This window comes from Taudactylus pleione, unplaced genomic scaffold (genome assembly GCF_031769625.1).
Source record: "Taudactylus pleione unplaced genomic scaffold, aTauple2 ptg000018l, whole genome shotgun sequence".
NCBI lineage: Eukaryota > Metazoa > Chordata > Amphibia > Anura > Myobatrachidae > Taudactylus > Taudactylus pleione.
In genome coordinates this window covers 14,784,078-14,810,166 of record NW_028284420.1, presented here as the reverse complement: position 1 = coordinate 14,810,166, position 26,089 = coordinate 14,784,078, and the positions used below count along the sequence as shown (strand labels likewise).

Sequence of the window (26,089 nt, the reverse complement as noted above, 5' to 3'; positions counted from 1 at the left end):
ATCTACAGCTCTGTCGGCAGGCCCCCTGGGCCCCGCCGGGCCCTAAGTGGCCGCCTGTATTGCCTAGTGGCAAATCTGTTACGGGGGGGGTCACTCGTCACAAGGGAGGGAGGAGGAGGGGGCCTTGTGGATCAGAACACAATGCTTTAATAACAAAAAACATTTGCCAACTGCCCGCGGCTGCCCAACAAGCCCAATGAAAGAGAAGGCCCTGGTCTGTCACACACACACTCTTCCCCAGACCCTGTGTCTGTCACATACCCCTCTTCACCAGCCCCTGTGTCTGCCACCTTCTTCATTTCCATCTCCCCATCACTAACCCCCAGGGGTGCCGAGGGGGGGAGGGGGGCGAGTACTAATTACCCAGGCTTGCTGGAGGGGCCCGATGCCACCCCTCTCTCCCTCTTAGTGCTGGGCTGCACTAGGAGACTGCTCTGTGGGGGGAGCGATCACACTTATCACGCCCCCACTAGCTATGCGCCCCCCTCCCTAGCCGCCATCATGCCAGGTGCCCTGCTTACACAACAGGTGGCAGAGGCAACGGGGACACGTGAACTATGCTCCTTAAATTCCTGAGAGTTCGGGGCCTCTCAGAGTCTCGGGCCCGGTACAAGTGTCCCCTGTTCACCCTCCTGTCGCCGGGCCTGAGCAAGAGAAATGATTGGTTTGGACAGAACATCAAGCATGATACACGTGTTTCTGCCAGTGCTTGATGTTGCACTGCACTGCCATCAGCGTCCAACATGGTGCATTGTTATCATAACAAGGTCCACAAGGACTGCTGATTGTTTGATACAACTGACTGTTACACTTTGGATACAGTGTTGCACTTGCTGCATATGATTTATATTTGTTTAAAACACTGTGGAATTATGGAGCTTTTGAGAAATCCTAAATGTGTGCTGTGTGAGGGCACCTGGGTTATGAAATTAGTGTCAGACTTTTGCTGCATTATATCATAGATATAAAAGTGTTGCATATCCAATTAATCAGTGCAGTCTCCTGGTACGTCATTTGCAACTAGATGATTTTCGGGTGAAAAAGACGCTTGGCGCAGGTACCTAGCGGCTCCCTCGTGACAGGCGTCTTGCACTGCATGGCGTATTGAGGCTAGGTGTATGAGGACACATCTGTATGTACACACACACAGACACCCCCCCCCATCCTCCTCTGTGCCCCCTGGGGTCATGTTCTTAGTAAGCATGTAAGAGGCAGGAGGGGGTATCATCATGGAGAAGAGGAGCAGGGATCACATCTCAGCAATATGGAGCTGAGACGCCTTTGGGGATATAATGTGCTCCTGTGGGGAACATCCTGGCTAATCTGCATATTCTAATTGAAATGCCATCAGGTTTACCGCAAGAATGAACAACACAGACAAACTTTCTGCTGATTCAAAGGCAAAAGTGTGTGTAGTAGGCAAAGTTTCCTCAGTACAAGGAGGAGGTGTGCATAATATCCCCAGGTCACACTGAATGGAAAGCACTGAGCCATTATGCATGCACCATCTAACCCTAACCCAGTATATATTTGTGTCTGTCGATTTGTCTGTGTACTTTATATACCCCTGTAACAGATACTTTATACTAAATAATAATGTATCAACCTGTCCAGTTACACTTAGTAAGACATTTTGGTCAATGTAATTTTTGAAACATGAGAGCAGAATTGTATTTATGAAGAGCACAACTTAAATGTGGTTTGCCACAATAAAACACAGTCATACGGCATGTCTCAGTTACACGCAAATCAGTCTGAGCTGCAGGCTAAATAAATGTAACTCATTGCCTGTATTAGATGTGGCCGCACCTCTCTTATGCACCTGCTTGTGAAAGTAGTCATCACAACCAGCACGTATCTGCGCCAGCTCTATACCCCATGAAGGCAATACCTCTGAAATCAGATAGCTCTCTGCCTATGCTCAACTCTGCATACTGAATAGCCCTCAATGCTGTATACATGCCCACGAAATGGCCTAAGAGCATTTATGCTATTGCAAATGCCAAGTTGCCCCCCATTTACACCCACTCCGCAGCAATTGGGGATGCAGCTGAGGTGTAAACTACTCTGAATTGCCCATGGTTGCTCATAGTTGCTTATGCTCAGCTACAGAGAATGCACAGTGTGAAACATCAAGATCCATCTGCAAAATGGCCACGCGTGTAATTCTGAATCAGCCCCATAGTGTGGATGCATGGCCGTGATCATTGCAATTCACAATGTGGGACTCCTACAGTATGTCTTGTACAAGTGAAAATGTCACCTATAGTCATGGCCAATTACGTTGGGGCCTTCACTCAACAAATAAATTCAAATGTGTATGGTTTATTTTACTACTATACTGTTCATCTGATCATCATTATTGTTTTATCAAAGCAGTAACATTAGTGCTGCCTTTAATGAATTGCCAAATATTTTATCTTTTATTTAATTACATTGGTTTAAGTGTCCATATTTCCAGGGCTGGATTAACAGTGGGGAGGGTGGAGCTGCAGCGCCAAGCTCCCCATGAAAACAGGCCCACAGGATCCACTGCAATGCATACAGGAGAAATAAAACCTTTTATCCCGTCACCACAAGCATTCCAATGCCCCACCAATTCACTTCAAGTTCCTTGATCTGAAGAGCCCCGTCACAAACCACCCACACCCCCAGCCGTGGTCCGCCCGAAGCTCCGCCCCACGCATTGCAAAGCTCCGCCCCATGCAAGCCGAAGCTTCGCCTTCCGGTCGCACTAAGCCTCGCCCCGTTTCATCCTCAGAGAGCTGGTGATAACAACTAGACAGTAATGAGGTTAGCTTACCGTCAGTGGGGAGCAGAACATAAGGACATATAAGAGATGAGGAAGGTATGATGAGACCATCTCTTACAGGTGATTTTCTATCGTGCAGTTTGCATTGGAGTGTGCTCTCAAGCTTGCTGACCCTATATTTAAGTTCTCTTCAAGTCCAATTTATCTGCTTCTTTTCTTTGTCTATAATATATATATATATAGTTGTAGGTATGCCAGCAGCTTGATGTCTAATTTATCCAATTACAGGGGTCACAGTGTGTGGCTGTGATGTCCCGTGCATTTTCTGGTTGTCGTTGGAGATCTTGTCTTTGCCCCGGTTGACAGAAAGCCTAGCTTGAACCCTGTATTTATGTATAGGCATACATATAACTATCCCCAATAATCCCTCCATGATATAAATAACATATGTATGTGTGTGTGAAAATATATAAATTCCAGTATGTGAGATCTGGGAGAATATTTTTTTATTTTAAACTTTATTTGTATTTTTTTTCATTAAATAAAAAGTAGAACTGAGAGCCCAAACCAGCTCTTAACACTTAGGGGTCGATTCAGACTCGGACGCTAAGCTGCGCTCTCTCGCTGCCAAAAGGGGCCGGGTATGCAAATTCCGCGATCGCACTGTCTGGTGTAAGGACGCCCCCTGTGTTCTAGAGAGTGACGGCAGAGTGAGCGCACGCCGGTATAAAGACGTCGACTTTTCTTTCTTAACACATGTCATCTCCAGGAAGTGTATGATTAATCGGAACCATTGAGAGCCATCAGAGCTGCATGCAGCGCTTGAGGTAGACTCTACCTCATCGCAAGCACTGCGATCACTGCAGGCTGTAATACAACCAAGTGACGTGTACAATGACGCCTCCATGCTAATTATGCACACCCATAAAACTCTGTTCTGATGCCCAGACACGCCTGCGTTCGCAGCACCACTCCCCCGTACACAAGCACCTTCCCCTGTTATCACCCACAAACAGTACTATCTGTCACTCAAAGTAGTGCTCAGTCTTTGTGTTAAGAGCGCACGATTCCCGATCGCAATGACTGGTTCGCGCATGTGCACTGCAATGCATGCGCAGAAGGGCAACAAACGCCCGTAGCGTGCGTCCATGGCTTAGCGTCCGGGTCTGAATCAGCCCCTTACTGCCCTGGTCCAGTATTGCCAGTGCAGCTATTTAGTTTTTTTTTAAAAAGCAATAGCTAAACAGGCAGGTCATGTATTAATTTACTGCAGTGACTAGGGTTGCGGGATGAACACTTCTAAAAATATGGCAATAATCAGTGAACAATTTTTGATTTTTTTAAATTAATCTAAACTATTCTAGCACTCAAGGACAATACAGTTCTTACCCTTTCACAAAAAAACACAAAACTTTTTCTTGTTATAGCTCCACTATAAAATGATTGAAGGCAGGCGCCAGCTCTGCCTTCCATGGAGATAGCTACACCCATGATGGTATGGGCCACACCTCATGTGTAGACCAGACCCACAAGCACTTGCATGCCCCCCATTCCCCACATCATTAGTAGCGCCTTTGCAGCACCTGTCATGTACCCCTGCAGCGGCACACAATAGGCCCTTTATAAATTTCAGGCCCTGGTGGACATTAATCTGGCACTGCATATTTCTGTGCACTGTTCCTTACATGCAGCATACTGAATACTCTAATATAAGTGCCTTCTAATTATTCTGATAACGTAAACATTCCATTACACAAATTAAAGTCTTATTTCCGCTGTTTACCAACAAAAGGCACTTAGTCAGCATATCCCAATGGCAGTTTTTCTTTCCTCGGTCTGGCAAAGCACATTGTGGCTTGTTATAAAACACACAGGATTACCTGACCCATCTACTGTAGCTGTACTTAGTAATGACACAATACATGAAATGTTTCAGGTCTTACATTGATTTATTATCCGACTACTGGCCCTAATAACCTCCTAGCAGGAAACAAACTATTAACCCAAAGTGGATGTTTAGTTATTCACTATTACGTGCCATTCCTATTACACAGAACATCTATAGGAGTGATTATAAATTAGGTTCCATACATGGAATGAATGCAAATCATTGTGTCAGAGTAAACCTTAAATTAGTAAAGACCATCTTGCAAAATATGAAAACCATTTCTAAGTTTATCCTTGTCAGTTTCCTAATTGTCTACAGCGTTGGTAAGTAGAGTAGCATTTACATCAGATGTTCTTCAGTCTTAGGGGTAAATTTACTAAAGTGAGAGTTTTTAGAAGTGTGTTTTAAAATGATGTTGCCCATAGCAACTAATCAGATTCTAGCTATTATCTTCTAGAAGGTGCTAGCTAAATGTTAAGTACAATCTGATTGGTTGCTATGGGCAATATCACTTTTAAAACTCACTTCTAAAAACTCTTACTTTAGTAAATGTACCCCTTAGCGTGTGTTTGCTTACACCTCATAATTACATGGATATGTAGCTTGACAGTGTTAGTAATAAATGCTAAAGTTGCATTACTGTATTTGTGCACAATATAATAATGTAATGAAGAGCAAAATACACAAGAGATAATATTGTCTTAATAATTATCAAAAAATGCTATATAACATACAATTAAATCCAAACAAAAACAAAATACAAACATAAATTAAATACAAACATCTGTTTTCCTCTTTTAAAATCAAATGGGAATACTTCTTCCTGGAGTAGTCCAACTGGAAATGTCAATAAAATATTGCCAATACGCTGACATGACAATATAAAGAGTAGCTACGATGCTAATGTTTTATCTATCAGCTAGAGGGCTCAGTAAACAATCAGCCATTCAGAAGCCACTAGACAGTGCTGCTGATTGTCACTATCATTGCACAAGCCCAAGCAGCCACGTTTAATTGTGTTGTGATTACATCATCATCCATAATGGGTCCCTGGGGGCCCACACCACACACCTGTATAATTATACTTACCTCTCCCATGTTGTTCTGAGCTGCAGAGGAGCAGAAATCACAGGGAAAATGGAGCGGCTGCCGCAGAAAACTGCATATGTGCAGTAGAGAAGTCACTGGGAACATGACATGGTTGCCATGTCCCCAGAGACCTGCGCATGTGCAGTAGCATGGAGCCTGCACACAGGACCCTCTCCTTTCTTAAACCGCCCCTGGATGATATGAACATTCAGTCCAGTGGTGTCACTTGGGCTGGTGTCACCCAGTGCACTACTTTGGACTCCTAGGCTCTGGCAGCCTCTCCCAACTCCAAGCACAATGTGGATGATACATGCATGATTGTCATCCATCACCTCTGCTCGGTGACACCATCCGACACAGAGAAGCTCTGCTATTTTAGTGTGTCCCCATGTTCTTCTCAGTATCACAAATATAATTATTAGCACCACCTGTGGATCTTTTAACATGTGTCAGCCAGTAATAAATAAACATGTGCACCAACTGGGAGATCTGGGCAGTGCTAGGTTCTTCTGCTGCTCCCCCAGACTCCCGGACTTGCTCCAATGCTCTGGAATGGTGCCCACATCTGAGATAAAAACACTCAGCACAGGCAAGATGGCCCTACGGCTGCATCTAATGGCTTACTGTGATCTCTGGTCCTGTATATGATGGAATTATGACACAATACACTTTGTATGGCACATATTAAAGCTGGATAAGTGGTAACTATGCCCTGTTCATGGTCTGGCCACACTCTAAAATCAAGCATTTGGAAACTCCCCTCTAGAAATCCTGCGTTTGCCACTGAATTACATACCTGGTGCTGGCTTTGGTTGAGAGGCTTGTCTTCCACCAGCAGCCGGATTGCAGCTTCCCATTTCTCTGGGGTCTGGTGGTCCCAGGCAGCCACCACAAATACTGCTTGTTTGGAGGGGATCTGTACCTTGCGAGCTGTGTATACTGCCCCATCTGTTCCAACTTTGAAATCAGGGTTGCTAGTTTCATACCAGATTCCCTGCGTTCCTGTATTGCACCCATTAAATTTGACTGTAAAGAAGAAGAGAGGAGAATTATTATTATACAAGTCAAGCAATGAACTGCATTTTTAAAATCAGTCATTATCATTAGAACCTCTTAAAGTCCCACATAATTATAAAATATTTATTTTCATTTATGTAATGATACCAGCAATAGTGATCTAGAAAAAAGTAAATAAAAATTGTTTATAATGGATCTGTGTCCAGGTCCCATGAATGTTATTTTTCTGCTTTACTACATTATTTGCTGAGCGTAGGGAAGTTTAAAAGTGGAACTTTACAGCCCTCCTCCCCCTGTGCAGACTGGAGATAGCGTGCCTGGGAGAGAACGTAGAGCATAAATAGCACTTGCATAAGATGTTCTGTCCCAATCTAACCTTTTTCTCTATCTAATTGCTTTGTCACCACATGTTAAAATAATTTTGTGAGAAGTTTGCTGTTGTGTAGCTACTAGTAAGGAGGTCATATGCAGTACTGACTTAAACGATCATCCTTTATTGCAATTTATTGTGATATTTACTGAATTTAGATATAATGTAATATTATACACAAATTTGAAATCATTCCAGGTATTTGAAGGTGAACGTACAGAACCCAGTGAATAAGAATAAATAGTGAAAGAGAAACATGATTTCCTAAAATATTGGGTCAGCCCATAAAATAGCTGCATCTTCTAAGCTATACTGGTCTATTTAGAAACTCTTGTCAAGAGTCCAAAATGTAGAAAATGCCAGAAAATGGGTAATTATTGCAGGATACACTATAGCTATCACATACCATGGTAAGTGCAATGAGACCAAGCACACTGGAGACCTTGAATCCATATGGAAATGAGCCTATCGGGGGTACCAATACACAGTCCCAATATCGAATTGGTAGTAGAGACAATGGGATTGGGGAATGCTGGATGGATTTGTGTACATTTTCAAATAAACCATTTTGGATGCTACGCTGGAAGGTTCACATCACTCTGGCCCTATATTGAGTTATGCATGCAGTGATTGGATGTCATAGCCGTTAAGGATAAAAGTAAAGTATGTGAACCTCGGGAACCTGTGTTAGCCAAAGCTGTAAATAGTGGGTGGGTGGTGCTATTGGATTGAGCAGTACTTGTTGGGCGTGATTTGAGTGATGAAGCAAAAACAGAGGTGATGAGGAGGGGGTGAGATGAATTACATATCTTGCCATTGGTAAGTAATTGATGGTTATAGATCTGTACAATAGCAAATGAGCTGTTAACAAATACAAAACACAGTACAATATGAAACATAATACACTTTGCAGCATCCTCTTCTCTGGCAAACCGTAGATGTGCAGCTCTGCCGTCTAATTCTAATGCCAGACAGCTGCAATTGGCTTCTGGAAGGGTTAGTGTCTTACAGTGATATTACTGAGGGGGGAAGTTCTGAATTAATATTTATAAAATCCACATTAGGGTACTCTTTATCATATGTGCGGATGGAAGTGTCAACCAATGCAACACTAAATCACCCATCAACGAGAACATGTGTCATTTTCTTCTGCAGGAACCGATGGGTGAAGTTACCCAGCATTAAGGAAAAGAGAAGAACCAAAGCAATTATGTTAGGAAGATTCATTTCTCAGCAATTTTTCTGTCAAGGCATGTAAGATTTAATTACTATTTATTCAAATGAAAGCCTACCAAAGAGCAGAGTACTTTATAACTATGTCTACTAATACCTACCCACTGCAAAATCACCTTTATATCTCGTTAGTTTTGTAACAAATGACTCCCCATGCGTCTTCTCCCAGATCCTTGCCTTTCTCGCTTCCACAATTAAGCAGCCAGCTCCCAAGAGGCGAGAGAAGCAGCCTGCAGATTATGCCCTATAGCCAGTGTTACCAACTGCAACCGTTCGAGGCATAGAGGAGTGCCTCAGGTTTATGCAACCTTATGAATATAAGTGTATTGTATCAGGATCCAGTCTAATTAGAAATATGTAATTACTATAAGGTAATGGTGGATGTCCCAGGAGTAGAACTACTGTGCAAAACAAAAGTTACCAGGAGGCGGTGGCATAGCAGGTAGGTGTCAACAATCCACTATGGAGGAACGGGAAAGGGGGTGTTTAGAAATTGAACAGCAAAAAAAATAACATTTGAGAGCAGGGCTGGTAGGTATGATATCCCTCTGCATGTAATTAAATGGTGTTTTTTTTGGGACACAATTGCAACCAGGGTGCCCTATTACGCAAATATGCCACCCACTTGCATCCATGTTCCAAATGTTGGGAGATATAATACACTATGTAGTTCAACAAGTTTCTTTCTGTTGGTTCTGTAGGATTCCTGTCTCTAGGTGCTCAACTAGTGACCTGCACCAACTTCAGTAACACTGTCCCCTGTTAGGAGAAACTGTTGTGTATTCAAGAGGATTTACTGTTCTTCTGTTGTGCAGCTTGTGTGAGTTTATTGTTATTTGCCTCTTGTTGGTTTTGAAGCAGTACTGTTCCTATATGTTATCACTAGTATATGCTGGGTTACATCAGTCTCCGCCCTCGCTCTACCTTGTCCCACCCTCCGCTCTGTCTAGCCCTGCCCCCTGCAGTTCTGATCCGCAAAACCCCCTACTCTGTCATGATTCTGTACCCGCCATTCCCCGGTGAAATACTCCCCAACCCTCATCGCTCCCTTCCATTGGCTCCAATACTTAACCCATTAGCGGGCCTTCTCTGCTAGGTCTGTCCTGTCTCTCTTGCAGAGTGAGATGTTGGGGCGTGTGCCTAGGTTTCCACTAAGCGTGCATTGATGAGACAGGACAGAACTTACACAATTATACAAGGGTGGTTCAAAACATAAGGTAACAAGAATTTATTCAACTCGTACATATATGTATAATCAATTGTGTGGCCTTGGTACAGATTATTTTTCCACACAGTCTCCATACTTGACTAAGCATTTGTGTCAATGGTACACCAAGGCATCTATCTTGGCATAGAAGAAATCAGTGTCAAGCACCTGCAACCCAGGTTGTTTTTGACAAATTGCCCATAGCAACCGGCTGAAAGATTCACAATAGCAGACAGCATTCACAGTATCTCCCTTAGTGAGAGAAACAACAAGAAGCACGCTTTTGTGGCCCCAAAACATGGTCGACATGGCCTTCTTTGCTGATAGAGTTGTTTTGAATTTCTTTGAAGATAGGATGTTTCCATGTTATGGATGCTTGCTTCGTCTCCAGTATCACATGCTGCACCCACGTTTCATCGGCTGTAACAATATACTGCTGGAACTTCACTCCCTTCTCATGATACCACGTCAAGCGCACGAGAGACATTCTCACCCTGTTGGTTTTGTGCTTCGGTACCCAGCATGAACACTTTTTCCTGTACCCCATTTGCTCATGAACGATGTTGTGCACAGTACCTCTGATATGTTCAGTTCATCAGCAATATCTGTAACTGGAATGCGTCTGTCCTCCTGAATCAGACCTTCAATACAGCCCAAGTTGTCATCTGTGGTGGACGTGCTTGGCCGGCCAGTTTTCTGCTCATCCTGAATGACTGTCCTGTCATTATCAAGGCAGTAAACCAAATACAAACCTGTTTCCATGACCTGACGTTATCACCGTACACCTCGACCAGTTGGCGATGAATTTCAGCTGCTGATGTGCCCTTTAGATGCAGAAATCTGAACACACTATGCACCTCAATGTTTGACCATGTTTCCACCAAACCCGCCATCTTACATCTGATGTTGGGACAGTATGACTGATATGAGGCGCAGTCTAATGGCCGTGAGGGGAAGCAGTGATCTAACTGCCCCTGCCTGGCAGGAAATTAGAATGAAATAGAGAACATTACACACGTGAGAAGTCTTTTTACCTTACTTATTGAACCACCTTTGTATTTATATATATTAAGCCTTTGGGAAGTGCTCCCAGGATTCCACTGCATTCGTATTGAGGAGACTGGACAGACTTTCTACAATTATGCTATATATTTCCTGTTCCTTCTGGCTCTGAGCAGTTCATGGCTGGCTGTGTATGAGCAGCAGCTAAGTAAAGAAGTTAGAATACACAAGCTTATTATTCCAGCATACCACACACAATATTCATCGGTTTTAATTACTTCAATCCATTCCCAAGACCAGTGTTTCCCTCATGAAAATCAATGGAAGGAACAAGAAAAAGGAGGAAGAGAGTGTAAGGACAGAATTGTCGCTGTCTCACCTTGTCCCCTGGTAGAAGAGATGCTCACATCCAGTTAATAGTTGGATAATTGGGCCTCATGTTAATGAGAACAATGCCACCAGCATATGTGGGAGAAGAATAGCGACCTGACCTTCCTGTGCTTAGTCTACAGCAGCCTCAGTTTATTTGTACATACTACATATTGGCCTACAAACACAGTGCTAGTTTGTGAGTTTCCCTAAACCTTCATCTTTTAACTGCCAGGTAGAGAAACTTTGTCTTTATGCTGGGAATCCACTATACAATTATCTGTCAGATATCTGTCCAATCTGGCTGGTTGGAATGAAAACCTGGTAATGTATGGGAGCAAATGACAATCGATTATATGGTTTTAAACACTGGAAAACAGACAAAAACTATTGTTTAAATTGGTTAAATTTGTTTTATGTAACCATTTTGGCTAAATGTCCATTTTTGTCTGTTTTCCAGTGTTTGTGAACAAATGTTCAATTGTCATTTGCTCCTGTACACCACCAGATTTTCATTACAACCAGCTAGATTGGACAGATAATTTTATAGTGTAGGCCCAGTATAATTGATGCTCGATTGAGATCATACACTGTGCAATTATCTTCCCACTCAGCCGATAACTGGCTGATTGGACTGATAATTGTATAGCCACCTTTCATCAGGTCTGCCACTATGGTCCAAAGGAGTATACCCCTAGTGTGATTCATACACAAATACAATCATTATTATTAATCAGAGCCGTAACTAGACTTTTTGGTGCCCTGTGCCAGAGAGAACTCACCCCTCCCCATTTTTTTAAAAATAGGTACATAAGATACTGCACCTGAAAAAGGGCCAGGGAAGAGATAGGGGAGGCCAGGAGATGCTGGGAATAAAAGAAGAGGAAGCTACAAGTGAGAATGTTAATAGACAGGATAATTGACAGGCAAAAACAGCGCCCCTTGATCTGTGGTGCCCTGTGCCATGGCACAGGTTGCACTACCCTAGTTACGGCCCTGTTATTAATGCTGAGTTTCAACTGTTATGTGTACTAGAAATAAATAGGACATTGATTAACTTCAATTGCTAGTTGAAGTTACACTGTAGATCTGACCAACTGTTGGTTCTCTTAATTCTAGCTGCAAGTATAAAGGTTCTGGTGATAGAGATGATTCCAAGGGGCCTATTCATCGAGGTGAATGGATCCTTTATACATGCGGATCAGTAGTCTCCATGTTTTTAAGGTAACTGACCCATTGACCATTGCAGTCCAATTTGGCCACTGTCTACTCATCAAGCTCCAAGAAAGGAAAGCTTTCGGAGCTTGACTGCCGGAACTGATGGATGGTGTTAACCTGCTGTGCGCTGCTTCCTATTGTAAAGAAACTCGGAGTGCAAAGACAGATACAGTCCCTTAGGCCTACGCTGTACAGTGTACTGTGCACATGTGTAAACTAAGTTCTCCCATGTGCAGTATTACTGCCAGGCAGTGCAAACTTTTGCAACTACTAGTTAGCTTTGAAAGTAGTAGTGGTAAGGCTCGTGGGACAGCTGCTTTTCAGAGCAGCTGTACAGCACCTGCACCAGAGCTGTGCTGAATTGCTTTATAGCATTAGTGTCTGCTGCTGCAACTTGTGGCATTTATGTGGGGCCATCGGGTGTTGATAATAAATAGAACCCTAACAGTGGATGTTCATGAGGTTAGGATTAGATTCAGGAAAGCTGATTTTCTTCAAAGCATTTCTCCAGAGAACATCTAATGCTGGGCATACCTTATACAGTTATCAGGCCAATATGCCAGATATCGGTAGATCGACCAGATAATTGTACATTGTATATGTGCAAATACCCTCAAGATAACGACCTGTTGGACATGCTGAATCGACCGGTATGTCCAACATATGCTATATTTTGTGAGTTGCAAGTCGACCACATCGGGCAGTGTATGTACTTCTGTGGCAAGCCGACCAACATCTTTCCTGTTCCTTCACAGGAGAGAAACAGGGAAATATCTCCTCCCCAAAGGAGGAACGAAGATTGTGACATATCTTACAGTGTATGGCCACAATATCTGATGGGTTTTAGGCTGTCAGATAAAGTCTTTAAGTCTGACAGGCATTTTAGGAGGGGGCAGCCAAGTCAGCACAGAGGGGGAGTGGTGGCCGCAAAGGTGGGCTGTGCAGGTGGCGTGGTGGCACGATCACATCATCCTGGCCCCGCTATACAGTGCCGAGAAAACAGCCATTGTATAGCGGGGCTACGCTGATGCAATTCAGCGCAAATTGCATCATTGGTCCCCACGGACCACCCACTTAGGATCTGTAAGTGGGCTGCAGCTGGGTAGGGGGAGGTGTAAGCGGATGGCAGGGGGAGGTGCAAGCGGCTAAAGGGGGTACGGGAGACTTGCCCACTTTTCCAGGCCGGCCAGGAGCATCACTCGATTTTCATGAGCCTCCCGGCCATTCCAGGAGACGAGGCAAGTATGATTTTATCTGACGATGGGTATTTATGATTATAAATAAACAAGCAAACAATATAATAGTGATGTTCTTGTTATCACTCGTTACCTTTCTGAGGTTTACATTATCTCGTCACATCATTTTATTTTTCTTCCATGAGGTACAATGGAGATATTGGGGTCTATGTACTGAGCAGTGATAAGAGACAGGAAACAGAGTGAAAAGTGATAAGGAAGTGATAAGGTGCCAGCCAATCAGCTCCCAACTGTCATTTTTCAAACACAGCCTGTGAGATGGCAGTTAGGAGCTGATTGGCTGGCACCTTATCACTGACTTATCACTGTTCACTCTGTCTCTTATCACTGCTTAGTACATAGACCCCATTGTGCTGTATGCATAATGCATTTTTTTATAACTGTATCCAGAAATCAGCTTTTTGGGGTAACCCAGGGTAACGAGAAACAATGCCTGATTATGTAAAAACATGGCAGAAGTAATCTGAATAAAAAAACATCATATATAGTAAAGGTTGCGGAACAGCATGTACAAAACACATTTACAAAGAAATCACTGAATGGAAGCCATTCCTGGGTTGTTTTTTCAATCCCGGGATTTATGATTGAAAAAACGCTCCATTCTGGGATTCCCAAGATAACCGGGATTGAGTTGGTCAATGGGGAGGGCGGGCGCAGCTGAAGGGATGAACCGGTGCAGGGCTGTGCAGTGTGACCTCCGACGTCGGGGGCTGCGGCAGTGTCTGAGTGAGTGGCGCAGGTGCTCAGCAAACGTAAAAAGCACATGCGATCGCTAGTCCTGAAATCCCACCAATTTTAGGCCAAAATCCCGGGATCCCGCCGATACCTGGATTGGCCTCCCTAATCACAGTTTAGTTCCTCCAAAATAGATATTCACATAGAGCTCTTTAATTGATAAATATGTTGATTTATAGTATCATTGTCTCTGAAATGAGCAGACAACTGTATTGTCCTCGCCGAAAGTCTCATTGGTACCCATTAAATATATTTCAAATACATTCTATTAAACCATTACTTCTATTTTCTTTGCTATCCAAATTTCCCCCAATCTGAAATCCAGAACTGTGGAACTATTAAAATAAACACTTTCAGCATGCAACAACCTGTCAGATCTCCTTAGATAAACTGCTATGAGACGTATTTAAATTGCACCAAATCCCAGGTGAAATTTACATTCGGCTTCCAGCCCTCCGGTAATTAGCACTCCATATAAATAGCCACTCCCCACATCTACATTTTATTTTCATAGTGTCTGCTAGGGAAGTCTTTCATTTTTAACTTGATGTATACACACTCAGCGATGCAGGCATCGTGCTGGAGAACTGGTAAAGAATAGACAAGGAAGCTTCTGAAGACCTCATTAGCTGGCTATTGGGCTTAACCCCTTAACCCCTTCATTTTTAATTACCCATAAAAGCTGTTATTCTTGTAACCAGCATAGGAGAGAGAGAGCAGAGACACAGAGAAGTTTAACACAGTTCTCAGGCATGTGGGGGAGAAAAACCACTCAGGGCTTATTGGAGAGACCATGATATCTCAGTCATGTGACATGTGTACTGGTGATATGTGAGGAAAAGTAAGACCAGACCTGTATAACATGAGAAAATGTAGGTGAAACCATCAGAAAGAAGGCACAGTTTTATAGAAACCATGATAAGGTGACGAGAGCCATTTGTGCCTTTATAATTAGCCATCATAATATGTGCATGTGGGATACATTAGATGTGCAAGGTCAGGAACTAGAGGCAAATGAAGGGAAGAACAAAATAGCAAGTGAACCAATTAATTAAATTCTTTGTGTGGCTGGCAAGTCCATTCCTATGTTTGGAGATTGCTAGGGACATATTGAAAATATATAAATACAGTATATATTAAATACTTTCAATGCTTGTCCATAATTCTCAAATGTGTTGGCAGTTTTGAGGATACACAAACATCATTATTGTGCAATTTTCTGCAGATATTAGTATGTGCTTCCATTTTAAGGTTAGGGGCATAAATCGTTCCTGTGTAGACCAGACATTGGGGTCTATTCAAGCAGCAGTGAAGAAAACTGTTTCACGGAGCACTTTAGAACACAGGTCTTTTCACTGCTTTGTTGTATTCAAGAAGGGGTATACCGTGGAGAAGTCTAAAGGCCCCCATACACGATATGCACCTTGCGATGCGATGGCCGACATATCGGGCAGTCCCCATACACGGAGCGATCGGTTGGCCGACCGCCCTATATGCTGGCACCCCCCTCCCCCACCCGCATAGGGTTGCATGGGATCCTACATCGCTCCCACAGCTCAATTGAATATGCAGAAATATCTGGAGGCGCAATGTATGATCCCACGGGAGTGTGCACACACACGGGACGATATAGCAGAAGTATTGTTCCAATCCGTCGGATCGGCTGCTATATCATGCCATGTTTGGGGCCTTAAGATTTCGCCAGCTGTGCCCCTGATTAGTGTTGGAATCGCTCCCCTATACACCAGAAATTCATAGAAAAATGGAGACTTCTTGTTTCCGATTTGCTTCTCAATTTCATTTCACCATCTGGAGATGGCGAAATGACCTGAAACATAACTCAGAAAGGGGAAAGGAACAGTGAAGTTCACTGATCCTTCTCCAGCGCTTTGCCCCTTGAGTCCAGCGTCAGCCCTGTGACGTGGGTGGACACTGGAGCCCAAGCTTACTGCTGCCACATGTGCAATGTGAAGACGCATTACCAGAACGATGATATTTCACTCTCTGCGCTGATTGCCGGGATTGCAGAAGGGACCGCTTATCTGAGGATGTCCCCGGACAGATAAGTATTACTGAAAGGCTACATAACACTACTGTTCAAAAGTTTGGGGTCACACAGACAATTTTGTGTTTTACATGAAAACTGACTTTTATTTATCAAATGAGTTGCAAAATGAATAGAACATATAGTAAAGACATTGGCAAGGTTAGAAATAATGATTTTTATATGAAATAATGATTTTGTCCTTCAAACTTTGCTTTCGTCAAAGAATGCTCCTTTTGCAGCAATTACAGCATTGCAGACCTTTGACATTCTAGCTTTTAATTTGTTGAGGTAATCTGAAGAAATTTCACCCCACGTTTCCTGAAGCACCTCCCACAAGTTGGAATGGCTTGATGGGCAGTTGCTTCTTCCCTAAATAGTAATAATTTGGAGGTGTGCTTTGGATCATTGTCCTGTTGGAGGAGGAAATTGGCTCCAATCAAGCGCTGTCCACAGGGTATGGCATGGCGTTGCAAAATGGAGTGATAGCCTTCCTTATTCAAAATCCTTTTTACCTTGCACAAATCTCACACTTTACCAGCACCAAAGCAGCCCCAGACCATCACATTACCTCCACCATGCTTGACAGATGGCATCAGGCATTCTTCCAGCATCTTTTCACTTGTTCTGCGTCTCACAAATGTTCTTCTGTATGATCCAAACATCTCAAACTTCGATTCGCCTGTCCATAACACTTTTTTCCAATCTTTCTCTGTCCAATGTCTTTTGCCCATATTAATCTTTTCCTTTTATTGGCCAGTCTCAGATTTGGCTTTGCCACTCTGCCTAGAAGGCCAGCATCCCGGAGGTGCCTCTTCACTGTAGACGTTGACACTGGCGTTTTGCGGGTACCATTTAATGAAGCTGCTAAATGAGGACTTGTGAGGCATCTATTTCTCAAACTAGAGAGGGATGTAGTCTGGAAGCCAACGGTTTAAATGCCGACCGTCGGCTTCCAGATTGCTTAATCCCAGCGAGGGTTGAATGACAGGCGTCTAAATTTAGACGCCTGTCATTTTACCGATGCCGGGAGACCGGCGCCCGGCATCCCGATCGAAGTGATGCCAGGCACCGCAGCGGACAGCCGTTTTAGGGCTCCCGGGGGGGGGAATAGGGTTAGGCACCCCCCGGGAGCTTAGAGTTAGGCTTGGGGGAGGGAGGGTTAGGCACCCCCGGGGGTAGGTTAGGGTTAGGCACCCCCCCGGGAGACTTATGTTTAGGCAGCGGGGAAGGGGGGGTTAGGTTTAGGCACCATCCATAAATGAGGGTTAGGGTTAGGGGGTAGAATTAGATTAGTTTATACTTACCTTTAGGACGATCGGGATTTCCTCCTTTGTCGGGCAGCTGCTGTCAGGCCATGCGGCCGGCGGTAATACATATAACACCCACTAGAGACTCTAATGTACTTCTCTTCTTGCACAGTTGTGGACCGGGGCCTCCCACTTCTCTTTCTACTCTGGTTAGAGCCTGTTTGTGCTGTTCTCTGAAGGGAGTAGTACACACTGTTGTAGGAAATGTTCAGCTTCTTGGCAATTTCTCGCATTAGCCTTCATTTCTAAGAACAAGAATAGACTGTCGAGTTTCACATGAAAGTTCTCTTTTTCTGTCCATTTGGAGAGTATAAGTGAACCCACAAATGTGATGCTCCGGATACTCAACTAGCTCAAAGGAAGGCCAGTTTTATAGCTTCTCTAATGAGCAAACCAGTTTTCAGCTGTGCTAACATAATTGCACAAGGGTTTTCAAGGGTTTTCTAATCATCCATTAGTCTTCTAACGCGCTTAGCAAACACAATGTACCATTAGAACACTGGAGTGCTGGTTTCTGGAAATGGGCCTCTATATACCTACCTATGTAGATATTCCTTTAAAAACCAGACGTTTGCAGTTAGTACCACGTTAACAATGTATAGAGTGTATTTCTGATTAATTTAATGTTGTCTTCATTGAAATAAACAGTCCTTTTCTGTCAAAAATAAGGAAATTTCTAAGTGACAAACTTTTGAACGGTAGTATATATTGAATTGGGGTTTGGTATGGGATCCCGGCGGTCGGGATGCTGCTGGTCAGAATACCGACAGCAGCATACTTACAGTCAGACATCCTTCGTTAAGTAAGGTAATACTAACCCTTGCCCCTAACCCTCCCTCCCCAGTGCCTAACCCTAACCTCACCCATTAGTGCCTAATCCTAACCTCCCACTCCCTGGTGCCTAACCCTAACCTCCCATTTTAGTGCCTAACCCTAACCTCCCCCTGCCCAGTGCCTCCCCCTAACCCCCGATACTTACCTTTGGGATGCCACCGGTCGGGATTCTGATGCTGGCCCGTATTCTATTGCCGGCGAAAAGTCCGAATCCGCAAAAAAGTATTGCGGATGAAGTCATGTCGCCAGAAGGAAAAGTATTGCCGTATTCAATTGCAAAGACTTTTCGCGTACGCGGAAAGTCAGTGCAATGTATTGGGCGAATAAGTTTCGCCTATGAATAGCAGGCTGGAAAGTGCGGTCAGGAATCTGCGTCCATGGACACAGGTCCTGGCCCTGCAACTCACGGAAAACAGGGGCGATGCCCTCATTTCCGGGAATGCAGGCCGCCCCCGCACTGCCCTGTAAATGCCAGTGACATGCGGTCAGGATGGGCAGGGGATGCAGAATTTCCCTTGTCATATTCCCTCCCCTATCATACTACCTGTCATGCTCCAGAGTTTTGATATAAAAACTGTGTTTTTATACATGTGTGCCTCCCCAGCCATTGCCCTCACCGCACGTCACTGGTAAACGCCTCTACCTGTCAGTCAGGTAAAGCCATATGGGGGCCTGCTTGTAATCATGCATGACACTCCCAATGGTAAGAGCTTACATAGATGAATATTTTTTAACAATGTCATGTATTTCACATTAACTAGACTTAATTAAATTCTCATTGAGTTTTAGATACTGGTCGGTCAGTACCGGGGTCCCCTATCACATGTACAGTGCGCTAATGTGGTATTTACAGAGGATCACCATCATGTGTTTAATTATTATTGTAAGCTTGAGAGCAGGGCCCTCTTACCTCTTTTTCTGTCTGTTATATTACCTAGTCTTGTTTTATTACTTTTCTGTTCCCAATTGTAAAAACAATGGAATACAGTATGCTGGCGCAACATAAGTAAGTGTTAATACATAAATAAAATAAATACATATGTTAGATTATACTGCATTCCCAGGACTATGGAGTATTCACTACAGTGCATTGCAGTTATAAGCATGGTACGTTATCATGCATGTACTATCAGTATTTACTATACATATTTATAAAGGGCCCGGACCATGCACCCTCTAATGGTTAGCCAAGCCTCCTCAGTGGCTGGTCCCTACCACTGAATTCCTCTCTTCATGCTCCAGTCTAACACTGATGCTAATTACTACGTAACGGTTCTGAGGGTATGCGGTGAAGATGCCGGCAGACGGGATCCCGGACATTAGTATACAGACGCTGGAATCCTGACGTCTGTCAAAATGCCGACGCCAACAATCCGAACACATTAGGATACCGAAGTCGGCATCCTGACCGCCAGCTTCCCGAAGGTAAGTATGCGGGTAAGTATGATAGTTAGCCCAGGGATGGGGGGGTTAGATTTAGGGACCTCCTGGGGGGTGGGAGGAGTTAAGCTTAGGCATCAACTGGGGAGGGTTAGGTTTAGGGTATGGGAAGGAAGGGTTAGGGTTAGGCACCACGAAGGGAGGGCTAGGGTGGAGAGGGCACTTACCGGCCCCTGTCGGGATTCCTCACAATCGGGATTCCGGCGGTTTCTTATCCACAGGCATATCATACCGATTCCGTACTGAGTGATCATCTCAACCCATTGATAAAGCATTTCTTTCCTGATGGGATTGGTGTCTGCGCAAGGGTGACAATGCCCCCATCCACAGAGATTGTAGGGTCACACAGTGATTGATAAGCAGGACATGGATGTTATCTATATTTTATGGCCTTCTTGATCATCAGATCACATTTCCAGACATTACAATGCCATGAAGCATATTGGGTGTTTTCCTTAAACTGCTGAAATATCTGGGTGCGATGTGGTCAATGGAGAGGGATCTCTAGTGCTTCTCTTCTAGCATTCAATGCTATTAGCTGGAAGTAGGTAACTACAGCAACATCTTATTGAGTAGACCATGGGTCTTGTGCATTAGAGTGCTGCATCAATTGTACCACCATTGCAGCAAAATTGATGGACAAACACTTGGGTGAATTATCACAAAGATTAGTGGATGAACGATATCTGTGTCACTGATTTATAAGCATTGTGGAAAACTGCATAAAGCTGAATAACATCTTTAAAAATGCCCTTTATCAATATGTAGCAAAATGACCCTAAATCCATGTCTACTGCATGTAGCATTTAAATGTTACTTTGTTCTGTCCTAACAACGAGCATTGCATGATGCAAGTAATACTGCAAACTGCTCAGGCACCGCACTTGAAGCTCTGTAATAAGATTTCACATTGCTCACAGATTATTCTGTATGACAGTGCCTACAAATAAGATAATAAAGTGGAAATGTACTTTTGTGGCGAGAGCAATTGCATTTTTAATAACTAGTTATTTTTAACCATGAAATACAGGCACATTAAAGATGCTTCCACCCTAGCACATAAATAACTGAAGAGCTGCTGAATAATCCAACTGCTACGTGAATTAGCTAAACAAATATTTACCTCTGCCATTTATTTGTTCACTAGGCAAGGCGTGTTACCGGGGCCTTCTGGTTAAACGCAATGCTTTGGAAAGAACTAATTATCTTCGCGGTCAGATTTACCATCAGCTCACACTGAGCAGTATTACCTTTCACCCAGCATACTAAATGCCATAAAATTTTGATGACATTTTACTTTGGGTGTAAAATTATTACTTCCGTAAAGGTCAGGAAATGAACAGGGTCCCAGCGATTAGCTGTGAGGAGCAAACAGGAAAAGATGGCAGAAACTGAGTGGGTAAGGGGGGTTTTGGGGGTGGGCTGAACTGAGATACTAGCTTGTCAATTGCTAGAGCAATTATTATCTTCAGAAAGGCCTTCCCATTTGATATTAGCAGTGTGGGATTTTCTGTGTACATTATTAACCCTTCATATGGTGAAATACACATCCCCTTTTAGCCAGTTATTTACGAGCTTACAATGATAGATTCCTGTATCAAGACATTACCATGTAAAACAGCAGCCAATTTACTGCAAATTGCTTCCTCAACAGGGGAATAATTTCCAAATGGACCCATTATGGACATTTACATAAAATTAAAATTCGTAAAATTGTGCAGCATGTTGAGAGCTCTAATTGTCAACAGTATGAGAGAGGCATTGTGGGTAATAAGTGACACTGTTTGTGGACAGCCCCTAGTTGTATCTGTTCAGTGTGAAAATGAGCTGCTGGCTGTGTTCCAAGAATAGATCATAAGGATGGCACATTTGTATTTACACAATTACAGTACAGACCTCCCAATTGTCCTGATTTGACGGGACTGTCCTGGTCCAGGTTTACAGGAAGTTTGGAGAGTGTGCTACATGCTTCATTGACAGGTGTCTCTAGTGCGTGCGGCAAGGGTGTTTTGATGGGAGGGGATCATGGGACGTCATTCTAATATGATGCAGTCACTCCCTTCTTACAGGAGATGTGGTTGTGTCCCAATTTGCACATTTCAAATTATTTATCCACCATGCAGACATATTGGTAGACATCCAGACACTGACTTTTGTAAATGCCCCAGTGTGCTTACTTTTAATGGATTAGGCATGGGGCTGAATGTGCTCATAATGGAACAAGTACAATTCTCCCTTTAGCATACTGCCTACTATCACTTGGGGGGGTAATTATCAAAACATGGAAAGAGATAAAATTGAGAGAGAGATAAAGTACAAACCGATCACCTCTGTGGCAATATCAAGCTACGTGGTGGTAGTGAGCAAAGGATTCTGTATGGGGCTGGAGGGATCCGCCCACATAGGGAACAAAAAGGAGGTGTGACCACATCTAAGGGTTGCCCTGTGGAGTTCTTCAAGGAGGACTGGGCAGTCAAGAGAAGTGCTGCCAAGTTTACAGAGTCCATTTGCGACTATTGCAGTCAGGAGTCCAGTGTGCCTGAAGGCTAGTGAGCCAAGAGGACAGTGGAGGCCAGGGGCAGGGAGGACCACAAATCTCTAAGATCTCTCTATGTGAAGTTGTGGCAGCCAAGCCAGCCCAGTGGGCCTTGCAATTGTAGAGGCCAGGAGGCCATGACTATACTTGTGAGAGACAAGACTGAGACTGTGTTACGTTTGCAGACTAGTTGCCCATTTTAGAGAGGGGCCAAGAAGTGATGCAGTGCCCTGCATGTGTGTTAGGTCATCAATTATTTTGTTCCTGAAATTCAGACATTAAAGCTCCATTTATTTTCATTTGAACCTGCAAAGCTGTGTGTGGATCCTCACTGTGCACATAGACACTGTACCACTGACCCCTCTACCGAGCTAATTACCCCAGAATATCACACCTCCTAACTGTCATTGTTCAAATACAGCCTATCACAAATGACAGAATCTGATTGGTTAGGATTTTATTTCTCTCAATTGTGTCTCCCTCCAAGCTTTGATAGACCATCCCTTCATTCATTTAAACATTTCAGTACGTCTCCTATATCTGATGAATTTGGCCTCATTAATAATGAGAGTGCGCTGACATTAGGTTTGTATTTTTTATCTGTGTCACAGTGTGTGCGTGGTCTGGTTTTCATTACAAAGGTTGAAGTGTTGTTTTTCACAAAAAGTACAGCTAGAATTGCAGAACGCTGATTTTTTTTACTATGTTGCATCTCCCCTTAGCTGGAGCCCCAGGGGCTGCTATATGCAGTATTATGTCCTGGAGCTCTGCCACTTCGGTATTACTGTAATAAAGTTTAACAAAATGGCAGTGGAAGGCGTGTGTGCACAGGATTACCAGTTAGAAGCCACAATCTCCTGATTGTAGCTTCTGTTTTGTCCTGAAGCTCACCCTGCCTTTGTTTTTCTGACAGAACTATAAAATAAATGGAGGAGCCTTGGGTAAAACAACTGCACATGGCAGTCCCGGCCAGTGCAAGTGCAACCTTTGTAAAATCTTAAACTAGTAGGTGGTAGTTCTGGCATTACCAAGACATTTTCACCCACAGAACTGCCGCTCACTGGATATTTGTGTATTGCACATTATTCTCTGTTGAATGTGAATTTAGGAATTATCATGAGAATGTATCAACATTCTCAAGCAGGGACAGAGCTCAAGAGAAAGCTCTGTTACTGCGGTTCCCCACAATACAATTCTCACTGTATTTTTTGAAAAAAATGCAGTGACAGTGCCTCCGCGCATGCGCCGACGCTGGCCAGCACTACTCCCCTCAGCACGGCCGCCCCCATTACAAGTATGGGAAATGCGGTCTGCTTGCCAAAGAAATGAGAATTAAAGGGCTTGGAGTAGTTTTTTTATGAAAACTACTCCAGTTGCCCTTTAATAAATTTCAGTGAAACTAATACACCCTTATTCCCATTATTTTAGTAAAAAAAAATTGATAAATAGATCCCTTATGGGCTAATGCAGCGTTGAACGCAAGTTGGCAGAAACTGCAACATTGTCCCAGAACATCCCTATTCCTAAGCTTTGGGTTGGAAACCATCAACATAATCAGTGTGCACTTACACCAGACCTATCCTTGGAACAAAAGATGCACCCGAAAAGCAGTATATTTATGTGTACACACAATCTGCATAGCCTGCAATTCAATGTACAACACCTCACGGAGCGTAGCCTATGTGAGAGTGCCCCATTACTGCCCGGTTTGACACTGCATCACCTGTACTTGTGTTCACTTGGTTCCGGATCATGTGCAGTGCAAAACAATGAGTTAGACATGCAAATGGGTGGCATCGTCGTCCCCTTAATCCCTCTTACTTGACCTTGCTACATGACTCCTCTGTTAAAGGGTGATCCTGAACTGACAAAGGCGAAAATCCCAGCACTAATATTCTAGCCAAGTGTTGCAAAAAATGTCCAATTACCCAGCCTATGGTGGACCTCAAAAGATGAATGCTGGACAACTTTATTGCAAGGAAGCAAACAACTTCAGCGGTTGATGGTCTGTAACAAACACAAAATGCTCTCCTCCAAGGCAATACCAGAGAGTCTCAACTGCCCATTTTACAGGAATGCACTCCCCCATGGCAGAGTGATTCATTTTTATGAGGATAAAACTTTTGGAAGACTGGAAGCTCTATAGCTTCATTGTCCAGAATCAAGTCTGCTTCAAGTCCCTATAAATCATCAGACTGCAGGGAAGAGTGTCAGCCAAGACCAGGTGACCAAAACACATTGTACTCACAAAGCATGTTTGCAATTTTTTTCAACCATACCCTGACTTTCAAGAGTTAGGGTTGTTAGGGTTTGATTTCTGCAACAACTCTGTTAAGGGAACATCTAGATAAGGTATGAATATATAATACCCAGCTAAACCAAGGAAGACACGTACCTCTTGTCCTATGTGGTACAGTGGTGTCATTCAAACCCTAAACTTTTCTAACAAGCGGCTTTAAGAAACCATTTCCTGTCACATATACTAAATATTTAATTTCATACCTCCCTAAGATACACTTTGAAACCATCTATTACAGTAGGTCAATAGCAGAAAGGGACTTAAAAACCAAGTACAGCTTATTTAGGATGTGTCCTCATACACCTAGCCTCAATACACCATATGGCGCAAGATGCCTGGCATGGATGAGCCGCACCAAGCTGCATAGCATAGCATCTTTTTTATTTTAAATTAGCATCTTATTCACGCTGCAGACGCAGCAAAACACCGCTCAATCTGTACTACAGGCACAGGAATTAGTTTTCAGTATGTACAAAGTCGCAGATGAAGCACAACGGAACTTGGCATGAAAGTAAGCTGCAGCCGCTGCCTTGTAACACTGATTCAGATTAATTCGCACACAGATGTGTCTCACATCAAATTAATTAGTGAAGTTTAGATGGCTGAAGTGATGATACACAATAATTATGCAGAGGTGATGGGTTCGAGTCCTGAGCTGTGGGGCTGCAGGACAGTCCAAAATTCAAATAGGGGAACCACACCAACTGTCAATGAGTCCTGGCCAGCGATGTTTGGCAGTGTTTGGAAGGGCAGTTGGTGTGGCTCCTCTATTTAAATTTCGGACTGTGCTGCAGCCCCACCTCTGGAGCCGCCACTGGTCCTGGGTATGACAGTATTTAGATATGTGCGTGTTAAATAAAGGAGGATGTGACTGGAGGTGCTTGGGGAGGTTTTTAGATGAAGGAGGAGTCGGCCAGGGAGGAGATAGAGGCAGTTAGGAGATGCCAGAATAAAATAAGAGAAGCTACAAGTGAGAATGATTATAAACAGAAAATTGAACAGCCCAAACAGCGCCCCCTGTCCTGTGCCATGGCACATGTCGCACCACCCTAGTTACGGCCCTGCTCTGTTTGGCCCTGTCATGGAGATGGCCTGTAAGGCACATGGAATTCTGATATAGGCCTTCCATCTCCTGAGGGTCATGATTTACTTCACCTGCAACAGGATTTATACCAATAGGGCCTCCTGCTTTTTTCATTTTTTTTAAGTGCCATGAGGTCACTGTGAGTCTTGTACATGCAAAGGAAAATACGATTTTGTGTCTTATTATGTTTTACATAGAATTTTTATTCACTTTACAAATAACCATATTTATCAAAATTCCAAGTATTATTTTTGGTACATTACTCTGGACAAGTTATTTTGTAAATCCACCATCCAAGCATTGAATAGTACCCTGTAGCTATAGTATCTGCCCTTTCTCTCAACTAATCTCCCCCCTGCCACCTCGCTCTACAGCGGGACTTCTGTATTTATACAACAGAAAATCA

The 26,089-nt window shown here is 43.5% G+C and overlaps 1 protein-coding gene across 1 annotated transcript in view; it reads right to left on the bottom strand.

Moving 5' to 3' along the window:
* CDH4 (cadherin 4) overlaps positions 1 to 26,089 on the bottom strand; it is a 799,140-nt gene that overhangs the window by 220,478 nt on the left and 552,573 nt on the right. Inside the window, exon 3 of the mRNA XM_088482827.1 lies at positions 6,526 to 6,755. Coding sequence (XP_088338953.1) covers positions 6,526 to 6,755 — 230 coding nt within the window. The remainder of the gene's footprint in view (positions 1 to 6,525; positions 6,756 to 26,089) is intronic.